The sequence below is a fragment of the Lates calcarifer genome, linkage group LG15 (assembly GCF_001640805.2).
Source record: "Lates calcarifer isolate ASB-BC8 linkage group LG15, TLL_Latcal_v3, whole genome shotgun sequence".
Taxonomy (NCBI): Eukaryota; Metazoa; Chordata; class Actinopteri; family Centropomidae; genus Lates; species Lates calcarifer.
Genome location: NC_066847.1, coordinates 19,285,300 through 19,311,693, shown reverse-complemented (window position 1 = coordinate 19,311,693; position 26,394 = coordinate 19,285,300). Strand labels below are relative to the sequence as shown.

General features: G+C 39.5%; 1 protein-coding gene across 1 annotated transcript in view; it reads right to left on the bottom strand.

Annotated features, from left to right (window-relative positions):
* LOC108892872 (collagen alpha-1(XXV) chain) overlaps positions 1 to 26,394 on the bottom strand; it is a 140,554-nt gene that overhangs the window by 10,199 nt on the left and 103,961 nt on the right. The window contains exons 11-31 of the mRNA XM_051076202.1: positions 22,945 to 22,971; positions 21,406 to 21,450; positions 19,398 to 19,442; positions 18,722 to 18,748; positions 16,547 to 16,591; positions 11,074 to 11,106; positions 10,479 to 10,514; positions 8,486 to 8,530; positions 6,862 to 6,924; positions 5,593 to 5,661; positions 4,857 to 4,901; positions 4,283 to 4,327; positions 3,929 to 4,006; positions 3,438 to 3,461; positions 2,392 to 2,436; positions 2,160 to 2,204; positions 1,816 to 1,896; positions 1,643 to 1,705; positions 1,453 to 1,503; positions 765 to 791; positions 89 to 169 (exon numbers count right to left, since the gene is read on the bottom strand). Of these exons, the coding sequence (XP_050932159.1) occupies positions 89 to 169; positions 765 to 791; positions 1,453 to 1,503; positions 1,643 to 1,705; positions 1,816 to 1,896; positions 2,160 to 2,204; positions 2,392 to 2,436; positions 3,438 to 3,461; positions 3,929 to 4,006; positions 4,283 to 4,327; positions 4,857 to 4,901; positions 5,593 to 5,661; positions 6,862 to 6,924; positions 8,486 to 8,530; positions 10,479 to 10,514; positions 11,074 to 11,106; positions 16,547 to 16,591; positions 18,722 to 18,748; positions 19,398 to 19,442; positions 21,406 to 21,450; positions 22,945 to 22,971 (1,020 nt within the window). The remainder of the gene's footprint in view (positions 1 to 88; positions 170 to 764; positions 792 to 1,452; positions 1,504 to 1,642; positions 1,706 to 1,815; positions 1,897 to 2,159; positions 2,205 to 2,391; positions 2,437 to 3,437; positions 3,462 to 3,928; positions 4,007 to 4,282; positions 4,328 to 4,856; positions 4,902 to 5,592; positions 5,662 to 6,861; positions 6,925 to 8,485; positions 8,531 to 10,478; positions 10,515 to 11,073; positions 11,107 to 16,546; positions 16,592 to 18,721; positions 18,749 to 19,397; positions 19,443 to 21,405; positions 21,451 to 22,944; positions 22,972 to 26,394) is intronic.

The window sequence follows — 26,394 nt, the reverse complement described above, 5'->3', positions numbered from 1 at the left end:
AAAATGAGTGGTTCCTATGGACGTCTGAAGAAATAAAGGACAAGGCTTAGTGGTTGGAGTTAATCCTGTGGTGCATGGTTGCACTTACGGGGAGACCCAGAGGTCCACGGTCCCCTTTGTGTCCTGGTTCCCCTCGCATACCCTTCAGACCATGCAATCCAGGTTCACCCTAGGGAAAAATGAGGGAACAAGGGAAGCAGGTAGACATGACACAGTTGCACTGTTGCGTGTTATCCTGCCTGTCCAGAGACAACTCTTCCAACACCAAGCAGTCAACCTCTTTGTATTAGACCAGCTTACCCTGTAGGTGTTTGCTTGTCTGTCTACATTTACCTAATGGCCTAATACTGTATCTGCTATGTCTCCATAGCTGGATCCTCATCCATGTGCCATCTTTTAATCTGAAGATTATCAAAAATGAATCAGTGGCAGAAAGAATGATCTGTTGATTGGTATGTCTTTAAAGATAAAGGGAGACCAGTTTAACACAAGTACACTTAAAAATTGCTTTAAAAGAATCGCTTTAAGGTTTACTCTTGATCTTGGAAACAAGTTGAAGTCTTCTTGTGTTGAGAATTTGTTTGTCAAGCCACTTTAAAGATACATTTAAATATGATAAACCTTGAATTGCAAACTGAAAACCTTGAATATGGCTAAAGGTCGAACTCATAGTCGCCTTTGTTGCTTTAATTCCAGACATGATAACTTGAATGTGCTTTGGCATCTTTTAAGTGAAGTAAAGGTACTTTCTTGTTGAGATTTACCTTTGGTCCAGGGAAACCATGGGGTCCCTGAAAAACATCAAAAGACAGAATATTTGTTTGTAAAGAATGTGACTAGTCTCTTAATCAATAATCTCCATTTATTTATCCATTTATTTGTGTTACTCTCCATCACATAACAACTAGTGAAGCTGTGAGAATGGGATAGGACAAATAGAACATGTGCAGAACCATGAAAGTTCCCATGAGCAGATACTGCTAGGTCCTCAGCTCTGTCTTTTTATTTTTTCTCTGTTCCTAGGTGACCAACAAAAACTGCAGTGGAATTACACAGAAGAAAAACTGGTATATCAGGCCACAATTATTCCAATAAAAAAATGTAATTAGTGTCTGAATACAGCTATTAAGGTTTTTAGGAAAGCTGTAGTGTCTGAGACCACTGCTGCAGACATCACAGGTCAGTATGTAAAGGGAAGATACACGACCTGCATGTTTAACCACAGTTACACAGACTTCTTGTAACATGAACCGCAGTGATCTATCTGCTACGCTCCACTGTAAACAAGTTGGACCTGTTCACTACAGTGAGGAAATGGGAGTTATGAGTGAGTTTTGAGAGTATGGTCATAAATCCCATGTATAAAGTTTGTATCTTGAGTTTTGGGTTGTGGCAAAAGTAAGTACAATATATTGTCCACTGATGACACTGATAATGGTTTTAAAAACTCACCATGGGTCCTGGTGGTCCATGGGGCCCTGGTGGTCCTGGAGGGCCAATAATCTGCAATATACACATTTTACTACCAAATTATGGTTCAACAAGTGAATCACATTTTAAAAGGATGTCACTGTCACAACAGCATCTTTAACACAAGTATCTGAGTATATTTGTGGAAAGTCAAGTCTTTAATGTGACTTACTGAAGGACCCTGAGGACCAGGCAAACCTAGATCTCCCTTTTCCCCTTTGACCCCATTAACACCCTGAGGAAGAAAAGCTTCATGACACGTGTTGTTTCTGATGGATGAACATTTCTTGTGACTATCAACATTTCAGACATCTTACAACAAACAATACTGTATATAATGCTTACAGGTAAGCCAGGTAATCCAGTCGCTCCTTTCTCCCCTGAAGCTCCAGGCATTCCCATGTCTCCTTTTGAACCTTTGTAGCCCTGAGAAAAGAAAGCAAAAATTTACACATACTGGAAAAGGGTAACTGTTTTAATTATTATTCATCCTGTGGATATTTATGCTAATGCATTTTGTATTATGGCAGTAAACACAACAATTTAAAGAAGCTTAAATGTCCTTTAAGTGTTATATTGACTAAACCACAATAAAATCAATATAAAGAGATATAAGTAAAGGTCAGCGTTCTTCAAAAACCAATTCAAAGTTGAACTAATCTGTACATGAGAATATAAGATCAACTCACTCTTTCTCCATCGAGTCCAGGGAGACCAGGCATACCACGATCCCCCTGGGACAAAAGGCAACAATTTTACAAGCACATTATAAAATGCAAAACCTAACTGATTTAGCAACTGTAGGGCAGTTATAAGTTATGACTTTGTTAGCAAAAGAAAAAGGTGCCAGTCAATGTGATATTCACACACAAGGGAAGCACATTTAGTATCATGAGCAAAAGTGCAGAAAACATTGTTTACCTTTATACCCTGTGGTCCCATTGGCCCAGGAGGCCCAGGAGGACCCTGCACAGAAAGAGATAGGAGATTTGTAATTCACATATTTTATCACGTATGAATCGTCTGCATGATCAGCTTAGTATCAGACTCTGGTGCGATGTGATTGTAGCACGACCGTGTTAAAACATGGGCAAAATGTTGTGAACTGCATTTCATTAACAACATACTGCAACTGACTATCACACTGAAATTATTGGCGCAAAATATGTTAGCAATCAGAACTATGAAGAGGACGCTCAACTGAAAGACACATGCTGAAGTCATAAACATGTTAGCTAGGACATATGGATATATAATTATCACCACTGACAGAATTACATATTTTGATGTTAGGATGCGAGAGTGACCATGTAGCGATTAAAATACCAGTTCATTGTAATAATTTGGTGGGGGGGGGGTTGGAAGAAAAAAAAAACAAACAAATGTATGAAACTTCAGTGTTTGTGAATAAGGATTTTTCTCAAAAAAAAAAAAAATCAGAGTAAGCAGCGCTAAACATGCTAATTTTATATCATGCTAAACAACATAATAACTTTTATTACTTTAAAATAAAAGCTTGTGCCTCCCTCACAGAGTAGAGCACAAATAAGTGTGAGAGTGTTCCATGGTTCATTTTGAATAACTTGCTTTAGTTTACATTCATGCAGAATGTAAACTAACAAATAATCCAAACAAATATTAAATTAAATCAAAACAAACTAGTCATGACTGCAATGTACTTGGTATGATTTTGGTCAGAAGAAGACAGAGTGAGTTTTTTTTTGGGGGGGGGGGTAATTCAAGGAGACAACCAGCACCTCAGGAAGCATGAAAGGTCACAAAAAAGCATAAACACAGCACTTAATACTATTTCATTCACTGTCAAGCAAACATGTTGCTGGGTGAAGGAGCACAAATACAACAGGGCAGCGCAATCCAGGGCTGGGGTTGGGTTGGGCCCATGCGAGTACAAAGATGAATCACTTGTGGAGGTGACACAATACATAGAAAACACAGAGCCTAATTACCGTTACTGTAAGAGTGGTAATCTTCTGCAGTGGACCAAAGGAGAGGAAATGGGGAGGAGGTGAGAGATAAGATTGCAGAGGTCACAAAGAAAAGAATGCTTTGTGTCAGCACATTTCTGCATAGATACACCCTCAAAATTAGTTCTTGATTTTATCTACAGAAGGTAGAACCTGAATCATGTTTAAGTCAGGGCATTGCACATTTTACATTTTCTTATGAACCATAGCAATAAGTTGAGTATAGGTTGGTATTTAAGATATTCAAAACAACGTGGGTACAGTTGTGTCATTATTACATAACAGAAAGCAACAGTGACACCTGTAATGAAAAGCAAATGCTTCAACGCTCATCCTCCACACATACTAGACTTCCACACCCGTTTCTCCATGCAAACAAATGAAGGAGATCCTATACCATGTACTCTTGCAAAAACATCCCTTTGAAGACAAAATGAAGGAAGTGAGCTGCGTTAAGTAATGACTTGTCTGACCTGTAAAGCCTCCTGAATGTTTCCATTGTAGTCAATGATTTCAGTGGCTCCTTGATCTCCTTTCTGCCCTGGGGGGCCCTGCACACAGATAAACACATTTAAACACTTTGCATATTGTTCCATACTGCAAACTTGATTAATACATAACATCAGAGACATGTAAGACCCAGATAAGGATTGACTGCTGCCCCCTGGTGGTAGTCTGTGTGTACTAGTAGGAACTAGCTATCTGCCAGCTGTGTAACATCTCATGGGAAATCAAAGTCTCAAATGTTGAATATTAATCAGTGCACAACATCATAAAATCATTAAAGAGGGACTTGAAGCATTTTTCTTAGTAATATTGATGCTTACCCTTGGGCCAGCGAATCCCGTGTCTCCTTTATCTCCAGTTTCTCCCTGATGTGAGAAGACAAACCAAAATTTTCAAAGCTCAAAGAACCACCATTACTACCCTTACTACATTCTCCTATGTGGAAAGTCATAATAAGCGAGTGGTGATGTAAAATATGAAATATTATTTCATATTACCACTACATATAATACTGTTTCACTTTCTATCTGCAACAGTGAGTACAACTCTGATGAAAATGGTGCTGCGGTGGAAATAAAAATTTCATTCTGATTTTTGCATTGGAAAGACCTGGTGCAGTATGTAGCAACTGCCCCTGTGAATAATAACTGAAAATCTCCACCAGCATTGAATTCTACTTGAAGGTCTGAAGCTACTCTGACAAAAAATAACATGTTCAGCAAGGACCTTTAAGTTCCTGGTGTTTGCTCAAGACATTAGTGGTGACTAAAAAAACAGTGATCAGCTAACTGGAAATTCAACTGCAAAATCTAATAAGCTGATCCTGACAACAAGGATCACATATGTTGATGCTCTGTCCACCATATTTAAAGAAAATATATCTGAGAGGCTCACCTTTGACCCTTTGGGACCAGGTGTCCCAGCCTCTCCTTGTGAACCCTGCCATGAATAGGAAAATAAAAGAGTCATGGTTTAGGGGATGTGGTAAAGAGAAAAGAAAGGCTAAGTGCTTAAGATATAGACATAAAACTGAAAACACAAAACAAACTCTTTATGAGTTCAATGCATATTCATCATAAAAAATTCAACCATATTTCACAACAGAAATATCAACAACCTCTCTTACTCCTCCTGAGAGAGCAACTTAGTCAGCATCACTAAAATAACCAGCTTTTAATATGTCATTACAGCCGAGCAATGGAGAAACTGTTTATTTGAACTCTGGCAGTGATAAAGTGGGGGTTTCACTTTTGGGGGCTTCTAATAGGATGTGAAACAGGTCTGTGGGTCGTCTCGGTTTAGACTGGAGCTTAAGCTACCTGCTGGGTCAGTGCCAGACATAAACAATGGTAAACTCATTTATATTTGGTTTACTTTACCGCAGACTCCAGGGAAAGCCTCGACCTCATTATAGGCTATAATAGTTTCGCCAGCTCTCTTTTGTGAACATCGCTGAATATTGGATGAACTGAACCAAACCTTTGTGTTGGGAATAAGCTTGAGAACATTCTTTTATGTGTTTAGACTAGGGAGGCTCTAGATGGCAGCAAATATCAGTTAACCACGTGGGTGAAAGTACTGTTGAACACACACATATGAACACATGCACAAGTGCACTTGAATCACTGACCTTTGGTCCAACAGGTCCAATTTCTCCTCGTTCACCCTTTCCTGGTGGCCCGTGGTCGCCTCTCTCACCCTAACCACACAAAAGAGCAAACTGCTTAACAACTAAAGTGAGTAATGAAAGTTCTCCTGCAACTTGTTTTTCATACTGCTGATCCAGGCTCAGTTTGTTTTTATAGTCAGCAGAAGTGCTTCGATGCATGTTCTTAATATCTGGCATGATTCAATTTCCTTAATGCTACGCAGTATTGACATGACTGGGGAGTCTACTGTAAGAACGTCCCGTCCTTTTCATGAGTTTGCTTACTCAACAGATTTACAGTGAGTTGTAGATATTTATGCTGAGTCGGCACAGTGGTAGATTGTAACGTTTGACAAGGTTAAGTATATCCCTAAGAAAAGCCCAAACAAACATCTGCATCACACTTTCTCTGTCCTCTAAGTCGAATCTTTAAGGGAAAAATGCAAATCCTTTGTTGTACAGGGGTATGCACTTTCTCTTAATGTGAAATGACTGAAGAGAGCCAATAGGTGGGGGTGTGGTATAACCCAGACGACATAAATTCTATTACTTAATGCTGATATTTAAAACCAAGTGGTACACAATCATTATTCAGTAGTGTTGAGTCAATAAACCTTTGTCTTTTTCTTTTCAAATAACTGCTCAGTAAAGATCATTTAGAGGCAGAGCACTGAAAATAAACCTACACAGTAATAGTCAGAGAAATGTAAAAAAAAAAAAAAAAAAAAAAAAAAAAAAGTTAGCAGACATGAACACAAGGAAAAACCATCAGATCAAATATTTGCTCCAATGATCTCACATTTTAGCTTCACCCTGACATTTGATTAAGCAACAGACACACGTCAGAGGGCAATGACAGACTAATATATCTTGATTACCAGCGCACAACAAACAGCCTGATGCAAAAGGACAATGCAAACATCAGTTCTTGTGTGTCTGGATTATCACCGCTGGCTCCACAGTGTGATAATGTCACGACTCAAAGGTTGCGGCAAAGGATTAGCTCATTCTGACCACTTCCAAGTGACATTTTGAAGAAACAGAGGCTTAATCGCCTTGGTAAAGTGATAATAATGGATAATGAGACCATAAACTCTGAGGAATTAGTGACTTCATTGATAATCACTGATGGTATGTGGTAAAAAATCTGTTGTATCTCACTGTCAGTGTAGAATTGCAAAATGAAAATAACTCTTATACTGCGATGAATGAGATTCCTGTAGTTACTGTGGAAAGCTAAAAATCACCCACCTTAGTTCCTGGGAGTCCGGGAAGTCCTGGCTCTCCCTGGGGACCAAGGAATCCCGGCTCTCCCTGAGAAAAAGAAAAAGAAAAACAAAAAAAAAACACACACACACAATCAGCAAATATTGCTAATTTTTCCACAGGTTATTGTTTGTGCAGCACTATCTCCATCCGCTGCATACACAAAGTGCATGTGCAAAAACACTCTAAACAACAGGCATGCACTTACTGCTCGCACACAAACACACACTCAGGGACTCATGCACAAATCACACACATGGACACAAATTATCGGTGGCTTGTTAATTTATCCCGTGGTTTCACACACTTTAATGACTCCCTCTTATGAGCCTTGATGGATGTAACTACTGACCTTGTCAGAAACTCATCACAGCAGAAGTGTTCTGCTCAAGTATGTGCAAAAACCAGGCTCTCTGCCACCTCTGAAGAAGCTTTAACATTTTTGCGTTTGCGCTTTTACTTACGAGGAGTGAGCTTCCAGTACGAGGTGTGATGCTCAATTTGATTTGATTTACATTTCATTTGATTGTGAAATCACTTGATGGGAATATATTATTATACCATCTGCAACCAGAGTTCCCACCTATAGTGGCTGAGGCACTCTGGAAGCCTTTGGATTGGTAATGAACACTTTTAAATTTTGATTGGATAAACAGTGAGGAATGTGGAGCAGAACAAAGTGCAAGCTGAGCTCAGAACCTGTGAGTGCTACGTTAGCAAAAATACTGTTAGAATCCATCATCAAGCATTCAGGCCTCTTAAGTAAAAACAGGAGTATATAAAATATAAAAACGAAAGGGGTTTTTACAAGGCCAGCACATTATAAGCATACAAAAAAAGAAAAACCAAAATCGAAACAGCAACAAGCCCTCATCTCATCATGCTTGTTTGAGCATTCCTTGCATTCACGTGTTATTATATTTCAAGCTAATGATCCTGAAATACATTGAGGTGGTTGCTATTCTTTAAGCATGAGATGGCAGTGAATCATCACGTGCCGTTTGTGCATTTGGTTTCGCCATCTGCTGTTGTTCTTTTATGATACAGTAAAAAAAGCAAGCTCCTTAACTAAAACAATAAAGCCTGGTTTGAAAAAGTCTAAATAATCAAATAAAAACCTAACTTCCTCTCCTTAACAAGCAGTAGTTTTGACACATTTTTGCAGTGAGCCTCTTGATGCCACTTCCAGGAAGCAGACTGTTTTCCAGGGAATGCAGTGGTCTGATCATTAATTCATAGACCTCTGTGCAATTCACAAACCTTAATGAGACAGTTTTCTTGCTGACTTCTGGCATGTTCAGATCAAAAGCATCGACTGTTTGGCCTTGTCAGTTTGCCTAAGCTCCTTACTTTTCACTGCGCTAAACGTACAGGTATTAATGTGCCTCTGCTGCTACAGCAGACGTAACCTTGCCGTCTCGGTACAAATCCCACACAGCAGGAAAAGCACAATTATGAGACCTTAATGTGTCATGCATAAACGCACGACCATAGGCCGGCTGAGTTTCACTCTGAACTCTGCTACAGACAAGCTGAAGCACATGGACAGGGACAACACTGGTGGTGGTGGTGGTGGGGTGACTGAGGGTAAAAACAGCGAAGCATTTACCTTTATCCCTGGGAGTCCAGGCAGCCCTGGAAGTCCTGGCTCTCCCTACATAGGAAGAGTGTGACATGTTACAGCCAAGCCAAGCTAAGCTGAGTCAAGCCTCATCTGCAGGCTCTTTGGGGTTCTATTAGTTTTGCACTTAATTTTCAAAGTTTCTCCTGGCTATCTAGTGCTGTAATTCTGAAAAGTGGCCTGCTGTCCGTAAGTATATGTTGACTGTCATTTGCTCGCAGTAAGCACTAGTAGAAGGTACTGCACATGCACTTTCATACCAACTCATGCAGCCATGGCTTGACAGCGGGATTAGTGCTTGTTATAACACCCAACCCTCCACAAAGTGCAATGGAGTATTTTTATGATTTTATTGGTTCGGGCAGGTGTGAAAAGTTCTGGTCTCTGGAAGGAAAAACTGTCAGATACTTTGGATTAAAGTTGCAAAAGCTGATTGAGAGAGCTGCCGTGGCTTCAAGGTCATTAGAGTTTGGCAGTGCGAGAAGTTGAGAGTTGGCCTATTTCTCTGTTACCAAGGTCGGGTCATTGTCAAGTTGAGAACTCCAGACTCCCATTACAAACAAGTTTGAGTAACGCACAGTCATTTAATCCAACTGTGGAAAAATCAGAGGTCAAGTCCCTTGTGAGGCCTCTGCGAGACTTTCAAAACAAAATTTCTGACTCTGGATAATTTAACGCTCTATTAAGACTATTGTATTTATGGCATATGAAAAGAAATGATTAGTGCCGCACGAGAATGATCAACTGTAACGGCACTCTGGGGATCAGAGAGAGGGCCGTAAATTTCCATTGTGGCTAATGAAAGCATTGTAAAACTAATGAATAAAAGTCTTTCTTGTGGACTACTACTTCACCGACGTTTGCTGAATGCCATCCAAATGGTAATATTTAATAGGAACAACAACTCAATCTCATGACGGTCGTTATGATGAGAAAAATCATTTGTAAGTGTGTCAGCACAAGCAGAATGTCTGTAATATGGGAGATAAGATAAAGCAGTCAAAAATTAGTTAGGCCACGAGTGTTTTCTTTGCAGCACAGCATAAAAAAGACATTTACTAAAAGCCCTTCTGTCTGTCTGGAACCAGTTTGTCCAAACAGAGAAAAGAGAGGGGAAATTAATGGGGTGCAGCACTTGGGATTAAAAAGTGTAATTAAATGAGGAACTGGTGCAATCTTGGCAGCAGTCTAGTCAAGTACTGTATTTTATTTCGCAGGAAAAGAGCTCGTCTTCTGCTGCATGCGTGATTTATTAGTATCTCATCAGCAACTGTTTCTTCAACAATATTCTCCCAATTTCCTTTGTTGGCTTGAAGATTGTGTCAGACACTAGAGGAAAAACTGGTTAGGAGAAAGATATCATACCAACAAACACAGTGTGAACTACAGAAAATTTGTGTAGTTGGACTGATGTAATGGGGTGACCTAGCTACACTCGAAGTACAGGTCACAATAAAATAAGAGCAAAAACACCCAAAAGATTTAGTATATCCAGAGGTGTTAGTTAAATACCTGGGACCTTACACTGGCTCAGAACAAGTATCAAGCCAAAGTAAATGTAAAATGAGTTGGAGCACCGTGATGTACATGTCAGGTTCTGCTCAGTGAGCCCCCGGTGTACAACATCCTTATTACACTTTAAACACTGAGGTTCAACAGAGTTTGGAATGCTCTTGACAAAACTTGAGCTATTTTATCTTGCGCAACAGACTTGAGCTTCACCTTATACATTCAGACTTTGTGTGATGAGAAGTAAAGGAATATGTTCAGAGAGCTGCTGTTTGTTGTATAGTTATTGTGTAGTCAGTATTTTATTCCTATACCCTCTTATCAATACAGAAACCATTATCAACAAACACTATGCATTCAAATGAAAATAACTGTGGTTAGTCCTTATGATTAAAACTGTACTATCATCACTGGTTAATCTATTTCTCTTATCTACTGTCAAGAGCAATGTGTAGCAAAGTGCAATTATTACCTTTTGTCCACTTCGTCCAGGCTCTCCAGGTTCACCCTGTAATACATGCAAAGACTTTTCTTTTCAGCTGCTTCATTTCTAGATGGGCTTGTATCAGCTATTTGTAAACCCATTAATAAATGTGTGTGTAAAGTTACTTCTAGTACTTCTAGTCTCTAGCCCCTCTTAGTACCACAAGCTAGCTTCAGTTGATGGTTGAGCTAATGATAACTTAACCTAGTTTGCCACCATTTAGGCTAGCATTACGGGCAAAATGTTTTGTAATTTGAAATTATTTTTTTGAAATATAATTTCACTAAAGTTTAGGTTACTATTAAACAGCATTTTGATCAAGTATCAGATAATATTTCTCGACCATATTACTCTTCACTCTCAATGGGTCATAAGGTAACGTTAGTTTTGGAGTTGGTTGAGTTAGCTAGGTTAACATGGCAGTTACTTTGTGTAAATACAGCTAATCATTATGAAAATCAAATTTGTTTGTGTGGTGCAAACCTTTTTTACTTTGTTTCATGTATATCTCACCTAAGAAACCTACTCCTATTGAAGATAAAGAAACAGACACTGGAAAATCTTAAGTGCTATCTTAGCTCACCTTGATGCCAGCTGCAGAGGAGCCTGCATCGCCCTGTGGAAAAGGTAAAAAACAAAAATTAGAGAGATATAACATAGAAAACTGCCCAAAAGTGAGGGAGATTATTACAAGACTCCACTGGGTTTTCTGTAAAGTCACAACAGGAATGAATATAACTGTGTAATTATACTTACAAAAATATGAAAAAAGCCTACTTTTGCTCAATGCAAAACGCAGAGCATAATTTTGCTACTGCTTATTTACCAATTTGTCGGGACAAAATTGTGCGAAAATCCAATTAGAAAGGAGACTGTCTGCTACTCTAAGCTCTGTTCAGATTGTACCTTCTCACAAAAGTTTGAGAAAGCATTTTCATTACCACAGTGCTGGGAATCATTTCAGTGTTTTCACACTGTCAGAGTGCAGCTGCATACTGGTGATGACATGAAGGGTGAAATCTAACACTATATAGAAGAAATCCACTGCATTACAGTGGGTAAGGGGCTTGATAGATATACTGTGCTAACAGGAGCCATTTAAATCAGTTTTTCATTGCATGTCTTCAGGTAGAGTATTGAACAAGAAGGAGGCAGAGCTACTTATATCACTTTATTTCCAACAAAGTTGTCCAGACACCCAGAACCAGGCCCTTTGCTATGCACTGCATTACTACTGCAGTGTACAGTAAAAACAGACATAAAACAAGGGGCCAATAAGCGTAATTATGGGCGGTTGGTGGGAAAAGGGACTGGGGAGAAGGAGACGGGGTCTGTAGCTCTGGTGTGGACTGTGGTTTCACTACACATGCGCCTCACGCTCAGAAGTTGCTGAAGGAATGCCTCTCGCCCTCAGCTTTTTATGTGAGTCATTACGATGCATAGCACACAAGGCATGTTTAATTGCGGCATTTTTTTTTCTTTTTCTTTTTTTTTTTTTTGAAGACAATAAACTGTGTTACTGTTTACAGCTGGGCTTTGTTGCATACTCACGGGTGCCTCTGTCCCTATCTTAAAACTTATCACTCCAATTTTTATATGGCCATTTTCACAAGTTCTTATATATTTTATTAAGGGTACAGCTGATCTGAGAGGTACTGATGACCTTTTAGAGTTAGCTGTGAAAACAGGACCCTCATGTAACATTATAGAAAATGAATGAAAGGCTGTCACATGATTTTACACAATGAAGTTAAAATGTTTTTGGTCACATACTTAAAGAACAACATGGATGTCATATTGTGGTTGACATAAAAATCACAATAAAAGTGGAAACTTTATACAGAGGCCCATTATTCTGACTCTTTTGGGTCTTGATTGAATAATTGTTTCAACACAACAAACATCAAAGTAAGAACTGGTTTACACCTGTTGCTTTTTGGCAGGGATATATAAGAATGTCTCACATCTGTACTTCATTGTTACATCTCATACAAAAGAGAAACTACAAAAGATCTCACCTTGTTAAGCTCATAATCAAGCTATGGACTATATGTAAGTATTATTACTTTTTTTTTTTTAAATCTCAGTAGGATGAGATCATAAAGAGCTAATACTGTGAAAAACAAAACTTTACAGCACAGTTTACACACTTTTAATCAAAAAGCCACCATGACCCATGTGAAAATAGAGAATGTTACTCAAGCAATTAACACTTCTCTCCCCTGCTGCTGAACTGATAAACCCCACTGGCATTTTTTGTCATGACAGACCTAACACAAACGACACCAAGTGCAAGAACCAAGTGAGAGTTTTCGCTAGTTTAATCTCTTCCAAATGAAGTACTGTGAGATGGAAAAAGTGGTGGAGTTGGGAGGTGAGTTGAGGTGTGGCACAGAGTGCTGAAATGTCCCAACTGGGCCAATTACCATGGTGAGGCTACAACTTGTGATTTAACCACAGAGCAGAGCAGGACGGAGAGCTGTCACCACAGCTCCACTTCATTACAGGCACCCAGAACTGTCAGTGCATATTGGCATTTAAAGATAATAGCATGAAGATCTTATAATGTGTGCTGGGTAAATCAGGCCTTTTTCCAGCCGTTTGCCTGGTGAGAGCGAATGAGATGGAGAGAATTAATCAGCGAGCGATGAAGCCGGGGCAGAGTTGTGACAAATGTAACCATTAAATGCCACCGCAGCCTTCAAAACATGACTCTTACTTCACATTATGATCATTAGCAGAGATGACCAAACTCAGCGGCCTCAGCTGAATATCGACTTCAGTCACTGCCTTAGAATGTATGTGAGGCAACACAGATTATGATTGGCTCCCAGGGCAGAGAGGCACTGCCAACAGCTGAAACCGGGCCAGTTCACAAGAGCCTGGACCGGATCTTCGGATTCAAAATTTATACCAACCACTGTGCCACATCGGCCGGAGCCAAGCGCTCACAGCCTGGAACTTCCCAAAACCAATTCAAGAGTTTACTCGATTTTTGTTTGTTTTTTTTGAACCTTTAAAGAATTTTCCTATCTGTGAGGTTTGACTTTTCAATGAGAAGAGTCACAGTTAATTTCACACCTAGTTAAATACTTAGGCAGAATGCATCAGAAGTAAATGGTTTAGAACTAAAGCTTTTAACTGTGGTAATGATTTGTTTTAAAGCAGGCCAGAGATGAACATGCAGAGGCTGTTGGAAACATTTCTCTTCACAGTTGATGATGGCTTATGAAAGCAGCACAGCAGGTAATGAGCTACATTAATGTATACTGTAAAGAGTGTGTGTGTGTGTGTGTGTGTGTGTGTGTGTGTGTGTGTGGAGGGGGGGGGTTCTTGGAGAATTTTGGGGGAATTCTAGGACACTTTATACTCTTTACCCTTCTACATTTCTCTGATCGCTGTAATTAATAATGACTTTGCAGATAAAGGTTATATCCAAAACATATTATTACCCTGCAGATTAGTTGGAATAACCTCACTGCTGGGCACATTATAGAATAAACAAACAAGAAATAACATGTTAACATGTGAGCTTTAGAGGTGCTGGTAAGATGGATTTTGTTACAAACAACACCAAGTCATTTCCCCCTTTTCGCGTCTGTATGCTAAGCTGAGCTAACTTGCTTGTGGCTTTAGCAACATACATTATGTTGCAGTCATGATCATACTTTCAATCTTTTAATCTAACTCCTGACTCAAAAAGGTAGGTAAGTATTTTTCACATAATGCTGAACTATTCCTTTGAACAAACAGTGAACCTGGAGCTTCTGGGGCTGCTGTGGTCTGTGTAATAGTATTTATGTAGAAATTAGTCAAAATTAGCTCTAATCCTGCTAACAATACTACAATAATATAATGCATACTGAGCACTTTTATTATTGTACTTTTACATCTTAATTACATCTTAAAAGTAAAGAATCTGAGCACTTCCTCAACCCCTGATCATAAATTCACAGAACATCCAATCAATGAACAGTGTCAAGTGTTTTCTCATCTAAGGTGTGAGACTTTGTATTTGTGTCATTCATGATCCAGACAGATTGTGCCCTTTCAGAGTGAAAGGAAGGGATTTTTGTATGTCTGCAGTTAAACATGTCCTGTCATTTAGTCTTCTTTCACACTCCGCAGACCCCCCTCTGTCAAAACAATCTCCCTTTGTATCATGCAAAGTCTGGTGTGACTGCTTGCGTTGCCATTTCTCTCTCCCCCTCCTGTGCTCCCTGAGGTCTCTCTGCTCACCATACTGAAGCTTTCGCTGCCTCACCTCTCACCCCGTGTTACCACATTCTCCCCGCAGTGCGTGCTGTGTATTGTTAATTTTGGCATCTTCAGCCTGGAAGACTAAAGATGCTGTCCTCCCCTTCCTCCTCTCTCCCCTCCGCTGCCCCTCTACTCTCGGGTTTCTTCTTCTGCACGTAAAGCAGTGATATCAGGGAAGAGCAATTGACCAGACACAAAACTCTGTTGTCTGCATGATGACAGGAGGCTCGGACGAGCAGCTCTCACCTCTGACTGATCCTGTGTGTGTCTATGAGCATGCATTTTCCTCACTTGTACTGAAAAATAAATCAGTTCTTGGTGTGTCTGACATATGTTAAACTCATCTGGATGTATGTCTTGATTGAAAAGCAATTATTCCTGCCATATGTTGTACGCTATTTAAAAAAAAACAAAACACTCACTTATACATCCTGACATTGACAATCTGAGAAGATGAGGTAATCCTATCTATACTGACGAAAAAAATCCTCACCATCTCCAGCTCCTAACATTACTCTCTGTCTCTTTTTATTGTGGAATACACGGGTATGCTCTTGAAGAATGAATGGCAGGTGACTGGCTACAGAAGTCTGAATTCCCATGATACTCAATTCCACTTTTTCTTTTTCATTCCTGCAGCGAAAATCCATCATTTTTTCTCCTTTAACTGTACTAAGGTAGACCAGATCAAAGCCATGCTCGAGCTGCAAAGTTTTATCGCCCTCCACTTTCCTTTTTGTTCACTCATTTTCCACATATGATATCCTGCATCTGTTTCCCTCAAATGGTGTCTTTCTTGGCAGCCGTGTTCGGCAGTCTTTTAAAAACCAGAATACCCATAAAGTGAGAAGTTATCAAAGTTGCTCTGTGCTGAACAGCAATAAATTGGCAGTGACATTTTGAGTACACTGCTTCTACTCTGCTGCTGGTCTATCAGTTATATTTTGTTTTTAGACCTAACTCAGTATTTCTAGTAAAAAGAAGCATCCTCAGTGTATAAAACATCACAATATTTTGTGCCTGCTGTCTGTTCTCAGAAACTGCGTTACCATTTTTTGGCAACTTTGTGAACAATTTTTTATCTTTTCCCTGAAGTGTGAGTAGCTGAACCAACATTTTCGAGGAACAGTTTATTCCAACTCATAATTGTTTTGTTTCTGAAATGGTTTACAACAAGTTTTTGTCATGAGGTCACCCAATAACAAATAAGACTGATCTATTTTCATAAATGCTGCTTTAACAAAATAATAACCGCGAAGGCATCACGGCAAGTTCTGGATAGGATGTGTAATCTGCCCCTGGACATGATGTCGGTGAACTAAGGCAAAACTAAAAAAAAAAAAAAATCTTTCCCAACAACAAAAGCTTTTTGGACAGAAACATGAATCTATTACTTGAGCTCTGAACAATCTGTCCAGCAGAGCTTCACTCTGCCTTTTGTTGGAAATGGAACCCAACTTGACAAGCTGTCTTGATGATAAATGGTCCCAAATTAATGCAGGAGCCATCCAACCCTAAAATGTAGTGTCAGCATAGCATAGCAATTAAGTCCACATTAAGCACAAAAGACGCATCAAGTGCCAGGATGATTGCTGTTGTGCAGGCTTGACTACAGCCGATGGCACTTGACCTCAGCTACTTCTGCTGCCGCCTTCTCTCCACAGATCTCCCCTCAGATGGCTAACATTAACTTTTTTTTATTTTTATGTTTTCCAGCCACAGCCAGGCTCTCTGCTGTTTCTCTGAGCAGGTTCCAAGACATAAACAAAGAGAAAGGTAAAGTGGAATTTACATACCTTCTCCCCAATTTCACCTTTCGGCCCTTCTTCGCCCATATCACCCTTGGATGGAATCACACAGAGGTAATTATATAAATGTCGATTGCAAGAATGTGTCAGTGCAGAAAAACAGATAGCTGAGAAAAGAAAAATATCAAATATCTTAAACATGATTGCCAGATTGAACAAGCATAACACACAGTAGGCCTTTGACAAATCTTCTCTTTCTGTGATTGACTGCACTGTAAAATGGCTTAATGGATGCTTGGAGAAAAATCCAGCAAAGATGAAGTGCCATTACCGTACATGTTAAATACGCTTTGGTCAGTAACTTAGACATCACACATGGTTCAAATATGACTGATTTCAGGTGATGTAATGCACTCTGTGGGGCATAATGGAGGTTGTAAACTCCTGGCATCAACTGTGAAAAACTTTGCTTCTAAATTCACAGCTTTTTCATCTCAGCAGTATGAAACAGATTGAATATCAGTGCTGTATTTAGCCGGGCTAGCGCCATGGCTCTACGGATGGCAGTGTTGGCCAGCAGGTCAACCTACCTCTTTGTCCAGACTAAAATGTCTCAACAAAAACTGGATGGATTGCCTTTAAATTTTGTACAGATATTCATGGTCCCTAGACAACTAATTTTTGGCAAATCCCGATGACTCTGTTGAGTCATCGGGATTTGCCAAAAATGAGTAAATCTACTGACTTTTCCAAACGTCTGAACAAGTATTTGATGGATTGCCATGAAACTTGGGGCAATCATGTCTCCCTTATGAGGAACTGAATAACAGTGGTGAATTTGTCATTTTTCAGTTCAGTTCAAATACCTGCAAATCTAATGACATTCCCTTAAGCCTCAGCTCTACTTTGTGCTTGGTGGTTGGTTAGCGAATTCTAGTATGCTAACATGTTTCACTTAGGTGAATATAGTAAGCATTTCACCCGCTTAACAGCTGTATGTTAGTATACAGATTTAAGCATTTAGCTCAATGCACCACTGTGTCTAAGTACAGCCTCACAGAGCCTCCAGAGTGTCTGCACACTCTTAGTCTTGTTGATGGAATACTTATCCTGCTATAAATCCAGTTGACATGTTCCTAATTTGAAGGTGATTAGCAAATCCAAAGATTTAAAATAAAGGATTGGGTCAGAACTTGAAGAAATGAGCCCTCTGTAATGGACTCTATACTTCTAAAACAAACACTTTTTATGTGCTAGAAGCTAGCATTGTTTTCTTGAATTTGCCCGTTGGCTCTTTGGTTATCAAACAATGCCAAAAACATCAGCTTATGTTAACATATTTGGCAAATCTTATGATGAATAGCAATTCCAATTCCAAACAAAAGGTTGTCTATGTAGAGAATATTTAAAAGGACTTAAAGAAAATGAGGTTACTATACCAGGTGCAGTCTTTGATAGTAAGCATTTGTCAGAGGATGGATTCTTGTTAATTTTATTTTTAGCTTTGTTTAAAAGGATCTTGACCCAAGAATGTTGGGAACCTTGGTTTTGGAGTGAAGGCTACATAAAAAAGGCAGAGCAGCACAGCTTCAGCCAACTGATACAGTGAGTCACAATACTACATAAAATACTCCGTAGAAGTGGCCCAATCTTGCGTCAACAATCTCCCAGATGCAGTTTCTAAAACTGAGATTGTGACCGCACAGCCACATTATTACACTCAGCCAGGTGTATTATTGATGGGAAATAAGTCTCTGATTCGAAGAAAAACTCAGAACAACAACTGAGAACAACTGTCTGAGGGCAAGTTTTGTGGTCGATGAGGCACACGGAGTCATCACCACCCTCCCCAGGCCACCTCACTCTCGACTCGGTCAGTGTTCACACCTCCTACTCGCTGCTCTCCAGCAACACTGAGTATGGGCACCATTAAAATTAGGGAATGGAGAGAATAAGGCTGCTTTTCCTCAGTGTGGGTTCAGTTCTTTGGTTCTTGCAAGCCCTGGATTTGGAGAAACTGGGTTCAGTTTTGTGACTCACTGAATCACTGACTCACTGATGGCCAAATCTCAGAAGGGAGTCACCTTTGAAAAAAACAATCCAGAGCTGTGAGAGTTAAAGGCAGAGCTGCCGTCATTTTAACACGACGGCTGTTGTAACACATGGTGGGATATCAAGACTGGTGCTAACAATAATGTTTGGTGATCTGAATTAGCGCTTTACCTTTTCACCTCGCTCTCCCATTTCACCCTGTTGGGAAAGAAAGCAGAGCATTAGACAGAGAAAAGCTCAGGGGGAGTTGGGTTCAGTTGGGGAATTATTGCAGCCACTAAGGGTCAGATTGTATCTGGGGTTAAATTCATGTTAGATTATGAAAATTCTCACGTGTTATGGCTGTCTTTTCCCCAGACAGACCCTCAACTATCAGCTTTTAAAAGTATTTTCTCAAACTTGCATAGTCATTATAATAAGATGTTAAAATTAACAGGCTAGATTCCTAATTTTAATAATATTTCACCCTAGGTTCATTTAATTAAAACCTCTGTGTTGCACACATGGATATCTGCTTTAAAGGTAACAAGTTCTTACTGGTAAACACAGATTATGCGAACCTGATATCCAATAAAGATGAATGAAAAGAAGTACATGTTTTCTAAATACAATGTAGGGAAAAAAAATCAGGTGTTGGGTCAAATGAAAAAAAAAAAAGTATTAAAAGAGGTCAACAAGCATGATAATAAAAAAAGGAAAGAGTGTCCAAAAGTTAAAAAAGAGAAAACAATGTTTATTCAATGGGAAATGATGAAAAATTATGAATGATTTCAAGTCAACAAAAATAAAAAGATGATCGCTATGAATTTACAAGAATAAGAGCACACAGAATGTGTGTGCACCAGACCTTGGTTCCGGGGATACCGTCCACTCCTGGGATGCCAACATCCCCCTATGGACAGCACAGCATACACACAGTGACTGTATTGAGTGTGCTGTGTCAGCAATGTGAACTCTGATTTAAGGTCAGGACATATGAAAAAAAAAAAAAAAAGCTTTACGTTCCTTCTTTACATATAGATAGCCTTTAACCTTAACAGAGGTTAAGTTTGTGTCATTGGTACACAGGTATTGTTCATAACCACACAATAGAGAGAGCAGATGGAATGGATTTCCCACTAATGTACAGCTATGATTAGATTAATATTCCAGAAAATTCCACAAAAGTATAAAATATTAAAACCACAAACTGAAAGTGGAGAGGATAAACAGGCTGATTAAAAGCTTCATTATCTTTGGTTTGGTTCTGTACATGAGCAAAAGGAAGAAAGCCAAGTCCATCTGATGAATGCCAGTTCAACGTTAGTGTGAGTCTGAATCTCTGCAGTTCGAACTGAGAAACCAACCTCGGTCCATCTGTTGCCAAAAACAATTAACCTACTGACCTCTGCAAATCTACCACATCATTAGCCTTTTAGAAGAGTTGCAGCTATTCCTCATCCCAGACAGACAAGTTTAACTGGATGATTCTGATTAATGACGCCAAGATGGAAAATAAAGCAATCTATTATTTAGATTCAAATATGTGTCAATGGGCTTCTCAATTTTGGCTTTATAATGAGGAAAACTGGGTTACTACATATATCATTCCTTTTTCTTTCTCCCATTTTTATTGTTTTCATTATGAGTGTTTTACCAAAAGACTTTCCAGCCTCATGATGTATTCTGCATGAAGCATTATGGGAATATCAGTGTGTATGATCTGTGTACAGGGAGTACCCCCCCACACTACACACGAGTGGTAAAACCCTTCATAAATGCTGGAATCTTGTATCATCTATCAGCTCACATATGGGAATCATTGCCATAATGATGATGGAGTCTGATTAAAAACTCCTAAACTGGGGTTGATAAGGTTTGCATTAGTGATGATCCCCCTTCAGTGGATATCTATGTCAGATCAATATGATATCTGCCAGTCAACCTGCCGCTGCTGGCACAGCTGCTTTAACTGCCTTAGAGTTCAACTTTCTGCATGAGTGACACTTACATACCATAACATAACGGATTCTGTTTTATAACTGCACTGCACAGCATTGGAGTTCTATTTCATGGGTGCTGGCAAACCCCATTCCTTACACAAGTATGGAATTAGGCCTTCAAGCTTTTGCTGTCTCCAGAGTCAGTGTGGCTTTCACTTTAAAATGAAACTTCTTTACTCTGGTTCCTATTACGGCCATGCGTGCCTCTCCGCTCATATCTTCATAAATGCATGCTTGAGATTAGAAAGATGGTGCCTCTCAAATCATCTCCTCATTCGTTCTCGCCACTTGTGCCATTCGTTTGTTCTGGAATAAATATGCTTTTCCAGTTTTTTTTTTTTTTTTTACCCCCTCATTGCGAAACACCTGCACTGTGTCTTCTTTATTCAGTTTGAGAATGAAATGCAGAAATAAGTCGAGAGTGTGAGCAGATTCACAGGCTGCTCGAAACGGTACTTTGTGGTTAAGGCTTGAAGATGCAGCCCAGGGGATTTCTCCTAAATAGGATAGCGGTTTGAAATTGTCAGAATGCGTGGCAGAACTTTTTGAATATGAAAAGTACAACATATGGCCAAAAAGACTAATGAAAACTCTAAGTGTGTTCAAGTTAGCCTTTTGAAGCTAAATACTTTCAGGTGTGGATGGAAGTTAGCTTTCTGAACTTTTTCATTTGTGGGTTTTGTGAGGGAAGCATTAAACCGTGTTCAGTCTGCTCGATTTAACTGGAGAAATTTAGCATTATGAATTTATTGTGGTTTTAAAAATCCTTAGGAACAATTTAACAAAACCTGGTCTTAATAACTCGTCAACAGCCAAAAAAAGGTGTAGAAATTTGTACCACAGTCATGAGCTGTGTTGTTTGTATGAGCTCACCTTCAGTCCATCAAGACCTGGAGTGCCAGGAGGCCCGATTGAACCCTGGGAAATAAACACAAAGGCCTTTAGGCGTCATTGCATGAAAAAAAGACACTGTATTTCACTGGGAAACAAACTTTTTGGCTTATAGCTAATAAGCTAATAACACACTGGCACACTGTAGAGTTAAGGTATCAACAAAATCTAATCAAATAAATATATGTATATACATCATGATGCACTATGTCTCTACAGTATATCTCCCAATGCACCTAAAGGAACATTTCATCATTTACAAAAACTGCCCAAAAATAAAACTACAGTTCAGTCTGAGGTCAACACAACACACCCCACACACAGACAGATGTGGGATTAAACAGCCTATAGAAGTGCTCCTTATGCCCAACCCCACTTCTGCACATACACTGTGTGTGTGCTGATCCCACAAAACCAGGCCAGAGTAAATACTGCATGTCATATTTTAAGATCTGCTAAGTTATAGACACTACAGGCAGAGGAGTTGGAGTTGAGAATAATTCTGTTGAGCTTTAAACTGAGAGGAGTTTGAAATAATAGTGTTATATATTCTGTAGCTCCCATGTTTGCATGTACTCCTTCAGCTCATAAAAACAAGATGATTAAAACTCAGAGGTTGTACCAAACATGTTTTAATGAACTCCCACTCTCTTGCGCTCGGTTTGCTTATGTTGGCTATTTGTGCTCCCTCATAATGTAAGTGATTTACTGTTACCATGGTCACATTTATAGATGTGATGGGTGAGCAAATGGTCTTGAGACAATGAAACAGTGAAAAGTGTTCCAACTTAGATAAGTTCAAATATATGATTCACACTCATTAGATCATGTAATGACACCAAATCAATCACCAAGGTGATGAAACTTGAATAACTGTTGACGTGGCCCCTCTGCTAAACACAGCACTCTGCCAGCAGCAGATCTAATTGAGTAGCCTCGGGCCTGGCTTATGAGTCATTAACACGCCGGTGTGTCATCATTGACCCCCTCCTACACCAACGGGAGGCCTTGCCGACAGATGACAGCGCAGACAGGAAGTGTCTGATTGGGTTACACTGAACAAACACTGGCAGCTACCTGATGGCTGGATAAGGCTTACATCTGTTCTTCACATCAGCGCTGCCGGGGACCCGCAAGCCTGTATCACAGCACTTAACTCCAGGTTCTCTGTTCTCTGTCTCCCTCTTTCTCACTCACTCTTTTTCTTTCCCTCCTTATGTTGTTTGAGCCTTAATTCTCTATTTACTTGCCCTGACTGACATTTGTGCAACTTGTGCACAAATCCTATCAAATCCAAAACATTATTCTAATGCTAAACAAATTCCCTGTTGGTTTACATTAGAATTAGGATCAAAAACAAACTAAGGATTATAACAGAGGGACTGGGAAAGCACTTTTTCAGTGCAAGATGTATTTTTGATATCATTCAGTAGATAACTAAGTCAGGGAATCTCATTATATTTAATTTAAAAGAAAAGTAAGAAGTACTAGTGGAACAAGAAATGATTTTTCATAACTTACCTTCAGCCCTTGTGGCCCCTCAGGTCCCTGTAAATGAGAAGAGATGGAGAGAGAGTGAGTGGAAAAGAAGGAGAACAAAAAGAGTCCATGTCAGATGAAATAATATGATTTCCACAGCCAACGTCGTCACAGCAGCAGCAGAGAAACTGGCAAGGCTCTGGTAGGATTTCATACAGTGAGCACACACCCTTCAGGCAGAACAGAATCACAATCAATCCCTTGTTTTAGTCTTTGACAAAGAATGAAAATCAACTCACTCTGTGCCTTATTTTCATTGCGCTACACCATAAACATAAATCTCTAATAAGACCACGAATAACAAAATCTTTTATGGTTTTATCTTTTATGTTGATCTCTTTCTTTATTCATTTTTGGGACTGTACAAACTTGCCTTGTTTGACTGTTCCACATTCTAAGTCTAGAGTCCAACACATAGAGAGGTTCATTACCTAAATGGGCTGACAGTTGGAAAGCCTTGCAAAGCTAATAAGTTAGACAGGGCAAAAAGGCGCCTCATCTCTAACTGAGATTTAAGTCAGTGATAGATGTGTCTGGGAGGACAGTTTCTATTTTCAACCTGCTGTTAGGTTACCACAGAGAAACTGGAGGCCATGCCAGATCCTCTACCTCCGCCACCAGAACCTGCCTAAAAACAGCAGGACTGCTTTATGAGTAAAATGAGAAACCAAGCTGAAAGTTAGTTTCTTCCATGTTGGCTAAAACTAGTCTGAACTATTGCTGTGCCCACAGCAGTTCATCAACACCTTTACGCTTGGCTGTTATGACACCCCATGTTGGCCAGCTTTTTTCTCACTGTCGGCTCAGGATCCACAGTAAATGGAGCCATTTGGCTCATCACGTACAACTGGGTCAAGGCCAGGCAGACCTTATGCCCCACAAGCCCTCTACAGCAACTTTCTCTGCTCTCTTCTTGTTGATGCAGTATAATTGGCAAAACTAAAGATCTGGTTCCCTGATGAGTGTAAAAGCTATGTGTGTCTGTATCAAAAAGTAGCCAACAAGGACGCATTCAGGTTGAAAAGTTTGACTGTCAGTGCAAATTTCTGTGAGGAAGAAGTGGAGCTTGGTGGCAGCCAACATATGCCTTGTGGCCAAGGCACCAATGGATGCTTGGCTTAGCTAAAATAATGATCAATTTTCTGGGAATAAACTGTTTGTCAGATCTTTCCATATCTTGTTTAGTTTCTGTTGATGAAACAAGGCGATCACCAAGTGACTGACTCTCAAAACTTTCCCATTCTCAGATTCCTTTTTTTTTTTTTATTTAACAAAACTAGCTTGTGAAAATGCTGCAGCAACAAGTTCTCACATTTACAGAAATGGCCCACACAGTTGCAGCTCATTTATAGTGCATTCCATCTGCACTTATAACAAAAACCTCAATGAACAACTTTTCATTACCCCAGCCAACCAAGAAAAAGGTTTTCCTCCCACTTGCCTTTAAAAGCCTTTGTTAGCTATCCTCAGTAGGGTTTGGTAAACATCTTTATGACCCACTAGGTATGTGAGAGCATGTGCCACTTGCCTGAGCGCTAATTAGCTTGGCTACATCTGAGAGCACTCAGGGGCTACTGGCTGAAAAGGAGATTTTTCAGAGAGTCAAGAGCCCTTGAGGAAGTCTCGGTCCTGATTCTTTTTTTCTCAGCTTCGGGCCCTGACATTGCTAGAACATTAAAATTAAAGTTGGAGATAACACAAAGATTAAATTAAGATAATTATTTCAACTAAAAGTGTTCATGACAGCACATGTTCAGCATATTGCCACTAAGCTCCCTTATTTAACACTCATCAAGGTAAAGGATTGAAAAATGAAAACATCATCAGGATGCCTATTGAAGTCGAGCATCCGAGCACAAATACAAAGCGCTGAATGTTTGGTACTTTCATTCGTGACTTGGAAATGACAAACAATGAGGCAATTGCCAGGTCATTTCCCACACTCAGTCTGTAGTTGAACCCTCAGCCACTTGAATAACTTCCAGGGTGTGCAGTTCTTGCTCAGCAAGGACTGATCAAAGAAAAGCTACATGTTGGAGCTTTGGGGTAGACATTAAGAGCTCCTGTTCAAAGCTCCTGTTTCACTTGTAAGATCTTTGAAAAGGCTTTGCCATATTATACTGTTATTTGCATTCAATTATGGTACTTTCAGCTTTAAAGGAAAATTATTTTGTGACAGACTGGGTCTTATTGTCTTAAATTTGACCAGTGTAGCTGTAGGTTAGCATAACATTGTGCTCGCCACCATATTGCAGAGATTGCAGACATGTGTGCTTTATTTAAACTGTGTACATGACTTTTCATTTTCTAAGACCTTTCAGTCACACTAGCTTCACTGCTACCACCACTATAAACAACACTGCACATGGCACATGGTTTAGACCACCCAATCGACCATTTAACTGAGAAGTAGCTCTGAAATGTGAAAGATCTTCACCTTCATTTGTACTACTGCATAACTGCAACTAATTGGTTGGTTGAGATTGGGCTGTGTGTAGTGTGTAAGACTTTTGAGTCTGTATTCCTTTGCTTCTCGTTGGACATTTTTTCCCAGTGGAATATTGTCATTTTATCTACAAAGAGGGTGTGTACAATATTATGTTAACATACATACGGGTCATAATTTGTTACCATTAAGGACTTAGAAGTCTTGTTCTTGGTTTAGTGACTATTGTATAATTAGACACATATTCCATATGTGTATGTTAAAGCTGATTCTGATAAATTTTGGACATTGTATTTCCTACTGATGGAGAAACTGACAGCTGAGAATGGATGGAGATTTTGTTTTAAAATATGATTTACATTTCTGTCAGCTGATTAATCTAGTGCTTTGCACTAGATTTAGCTTCTAGCTACTTTCCATCTGCAGTTCCTGGGCAATAAAGGCAACCTAATGACCTTAGTACTAAAATATTGGTTACAGCCCTGTCAATAGGTACACTGCCTACAACTATGACAATAAGACCCAGGTTTCCTTTAAGAAAACACAGATTCATTCCACACAAAAATGCTTTTTCTCATTGATGTCGACATTTGCCACAACATTGCAGGAGACCACGGAGCATGTCCTAAGCCATTTACTCACATCTTTGCTCCTCATGTTTGGCTTCACATTAAAGGGAAAACTTAGTCAAGGACAACAAAATATTATAGGTATGCCCTCATTATACAGGCATATTAAGAAAATTTGATTCCTACATGCATGTCTGTTGTGCATTTAAAAAAAATATCCAAGGTGAGTCACTGGTACACTGTGGGTAGTTATGGAATGAATGGCATGTAAAAGTGGATCAGTGAACTTCTGCAGCATAATTAGAAATAACACCAAAAAGCAGCTGGAGGGGTTTTTCAGTCATGGATGGAGCACTGCATACAATATACCACTGGTTTTCCATATTTAGACTTTTTGAAGCAAAATCAAGTTCCAAA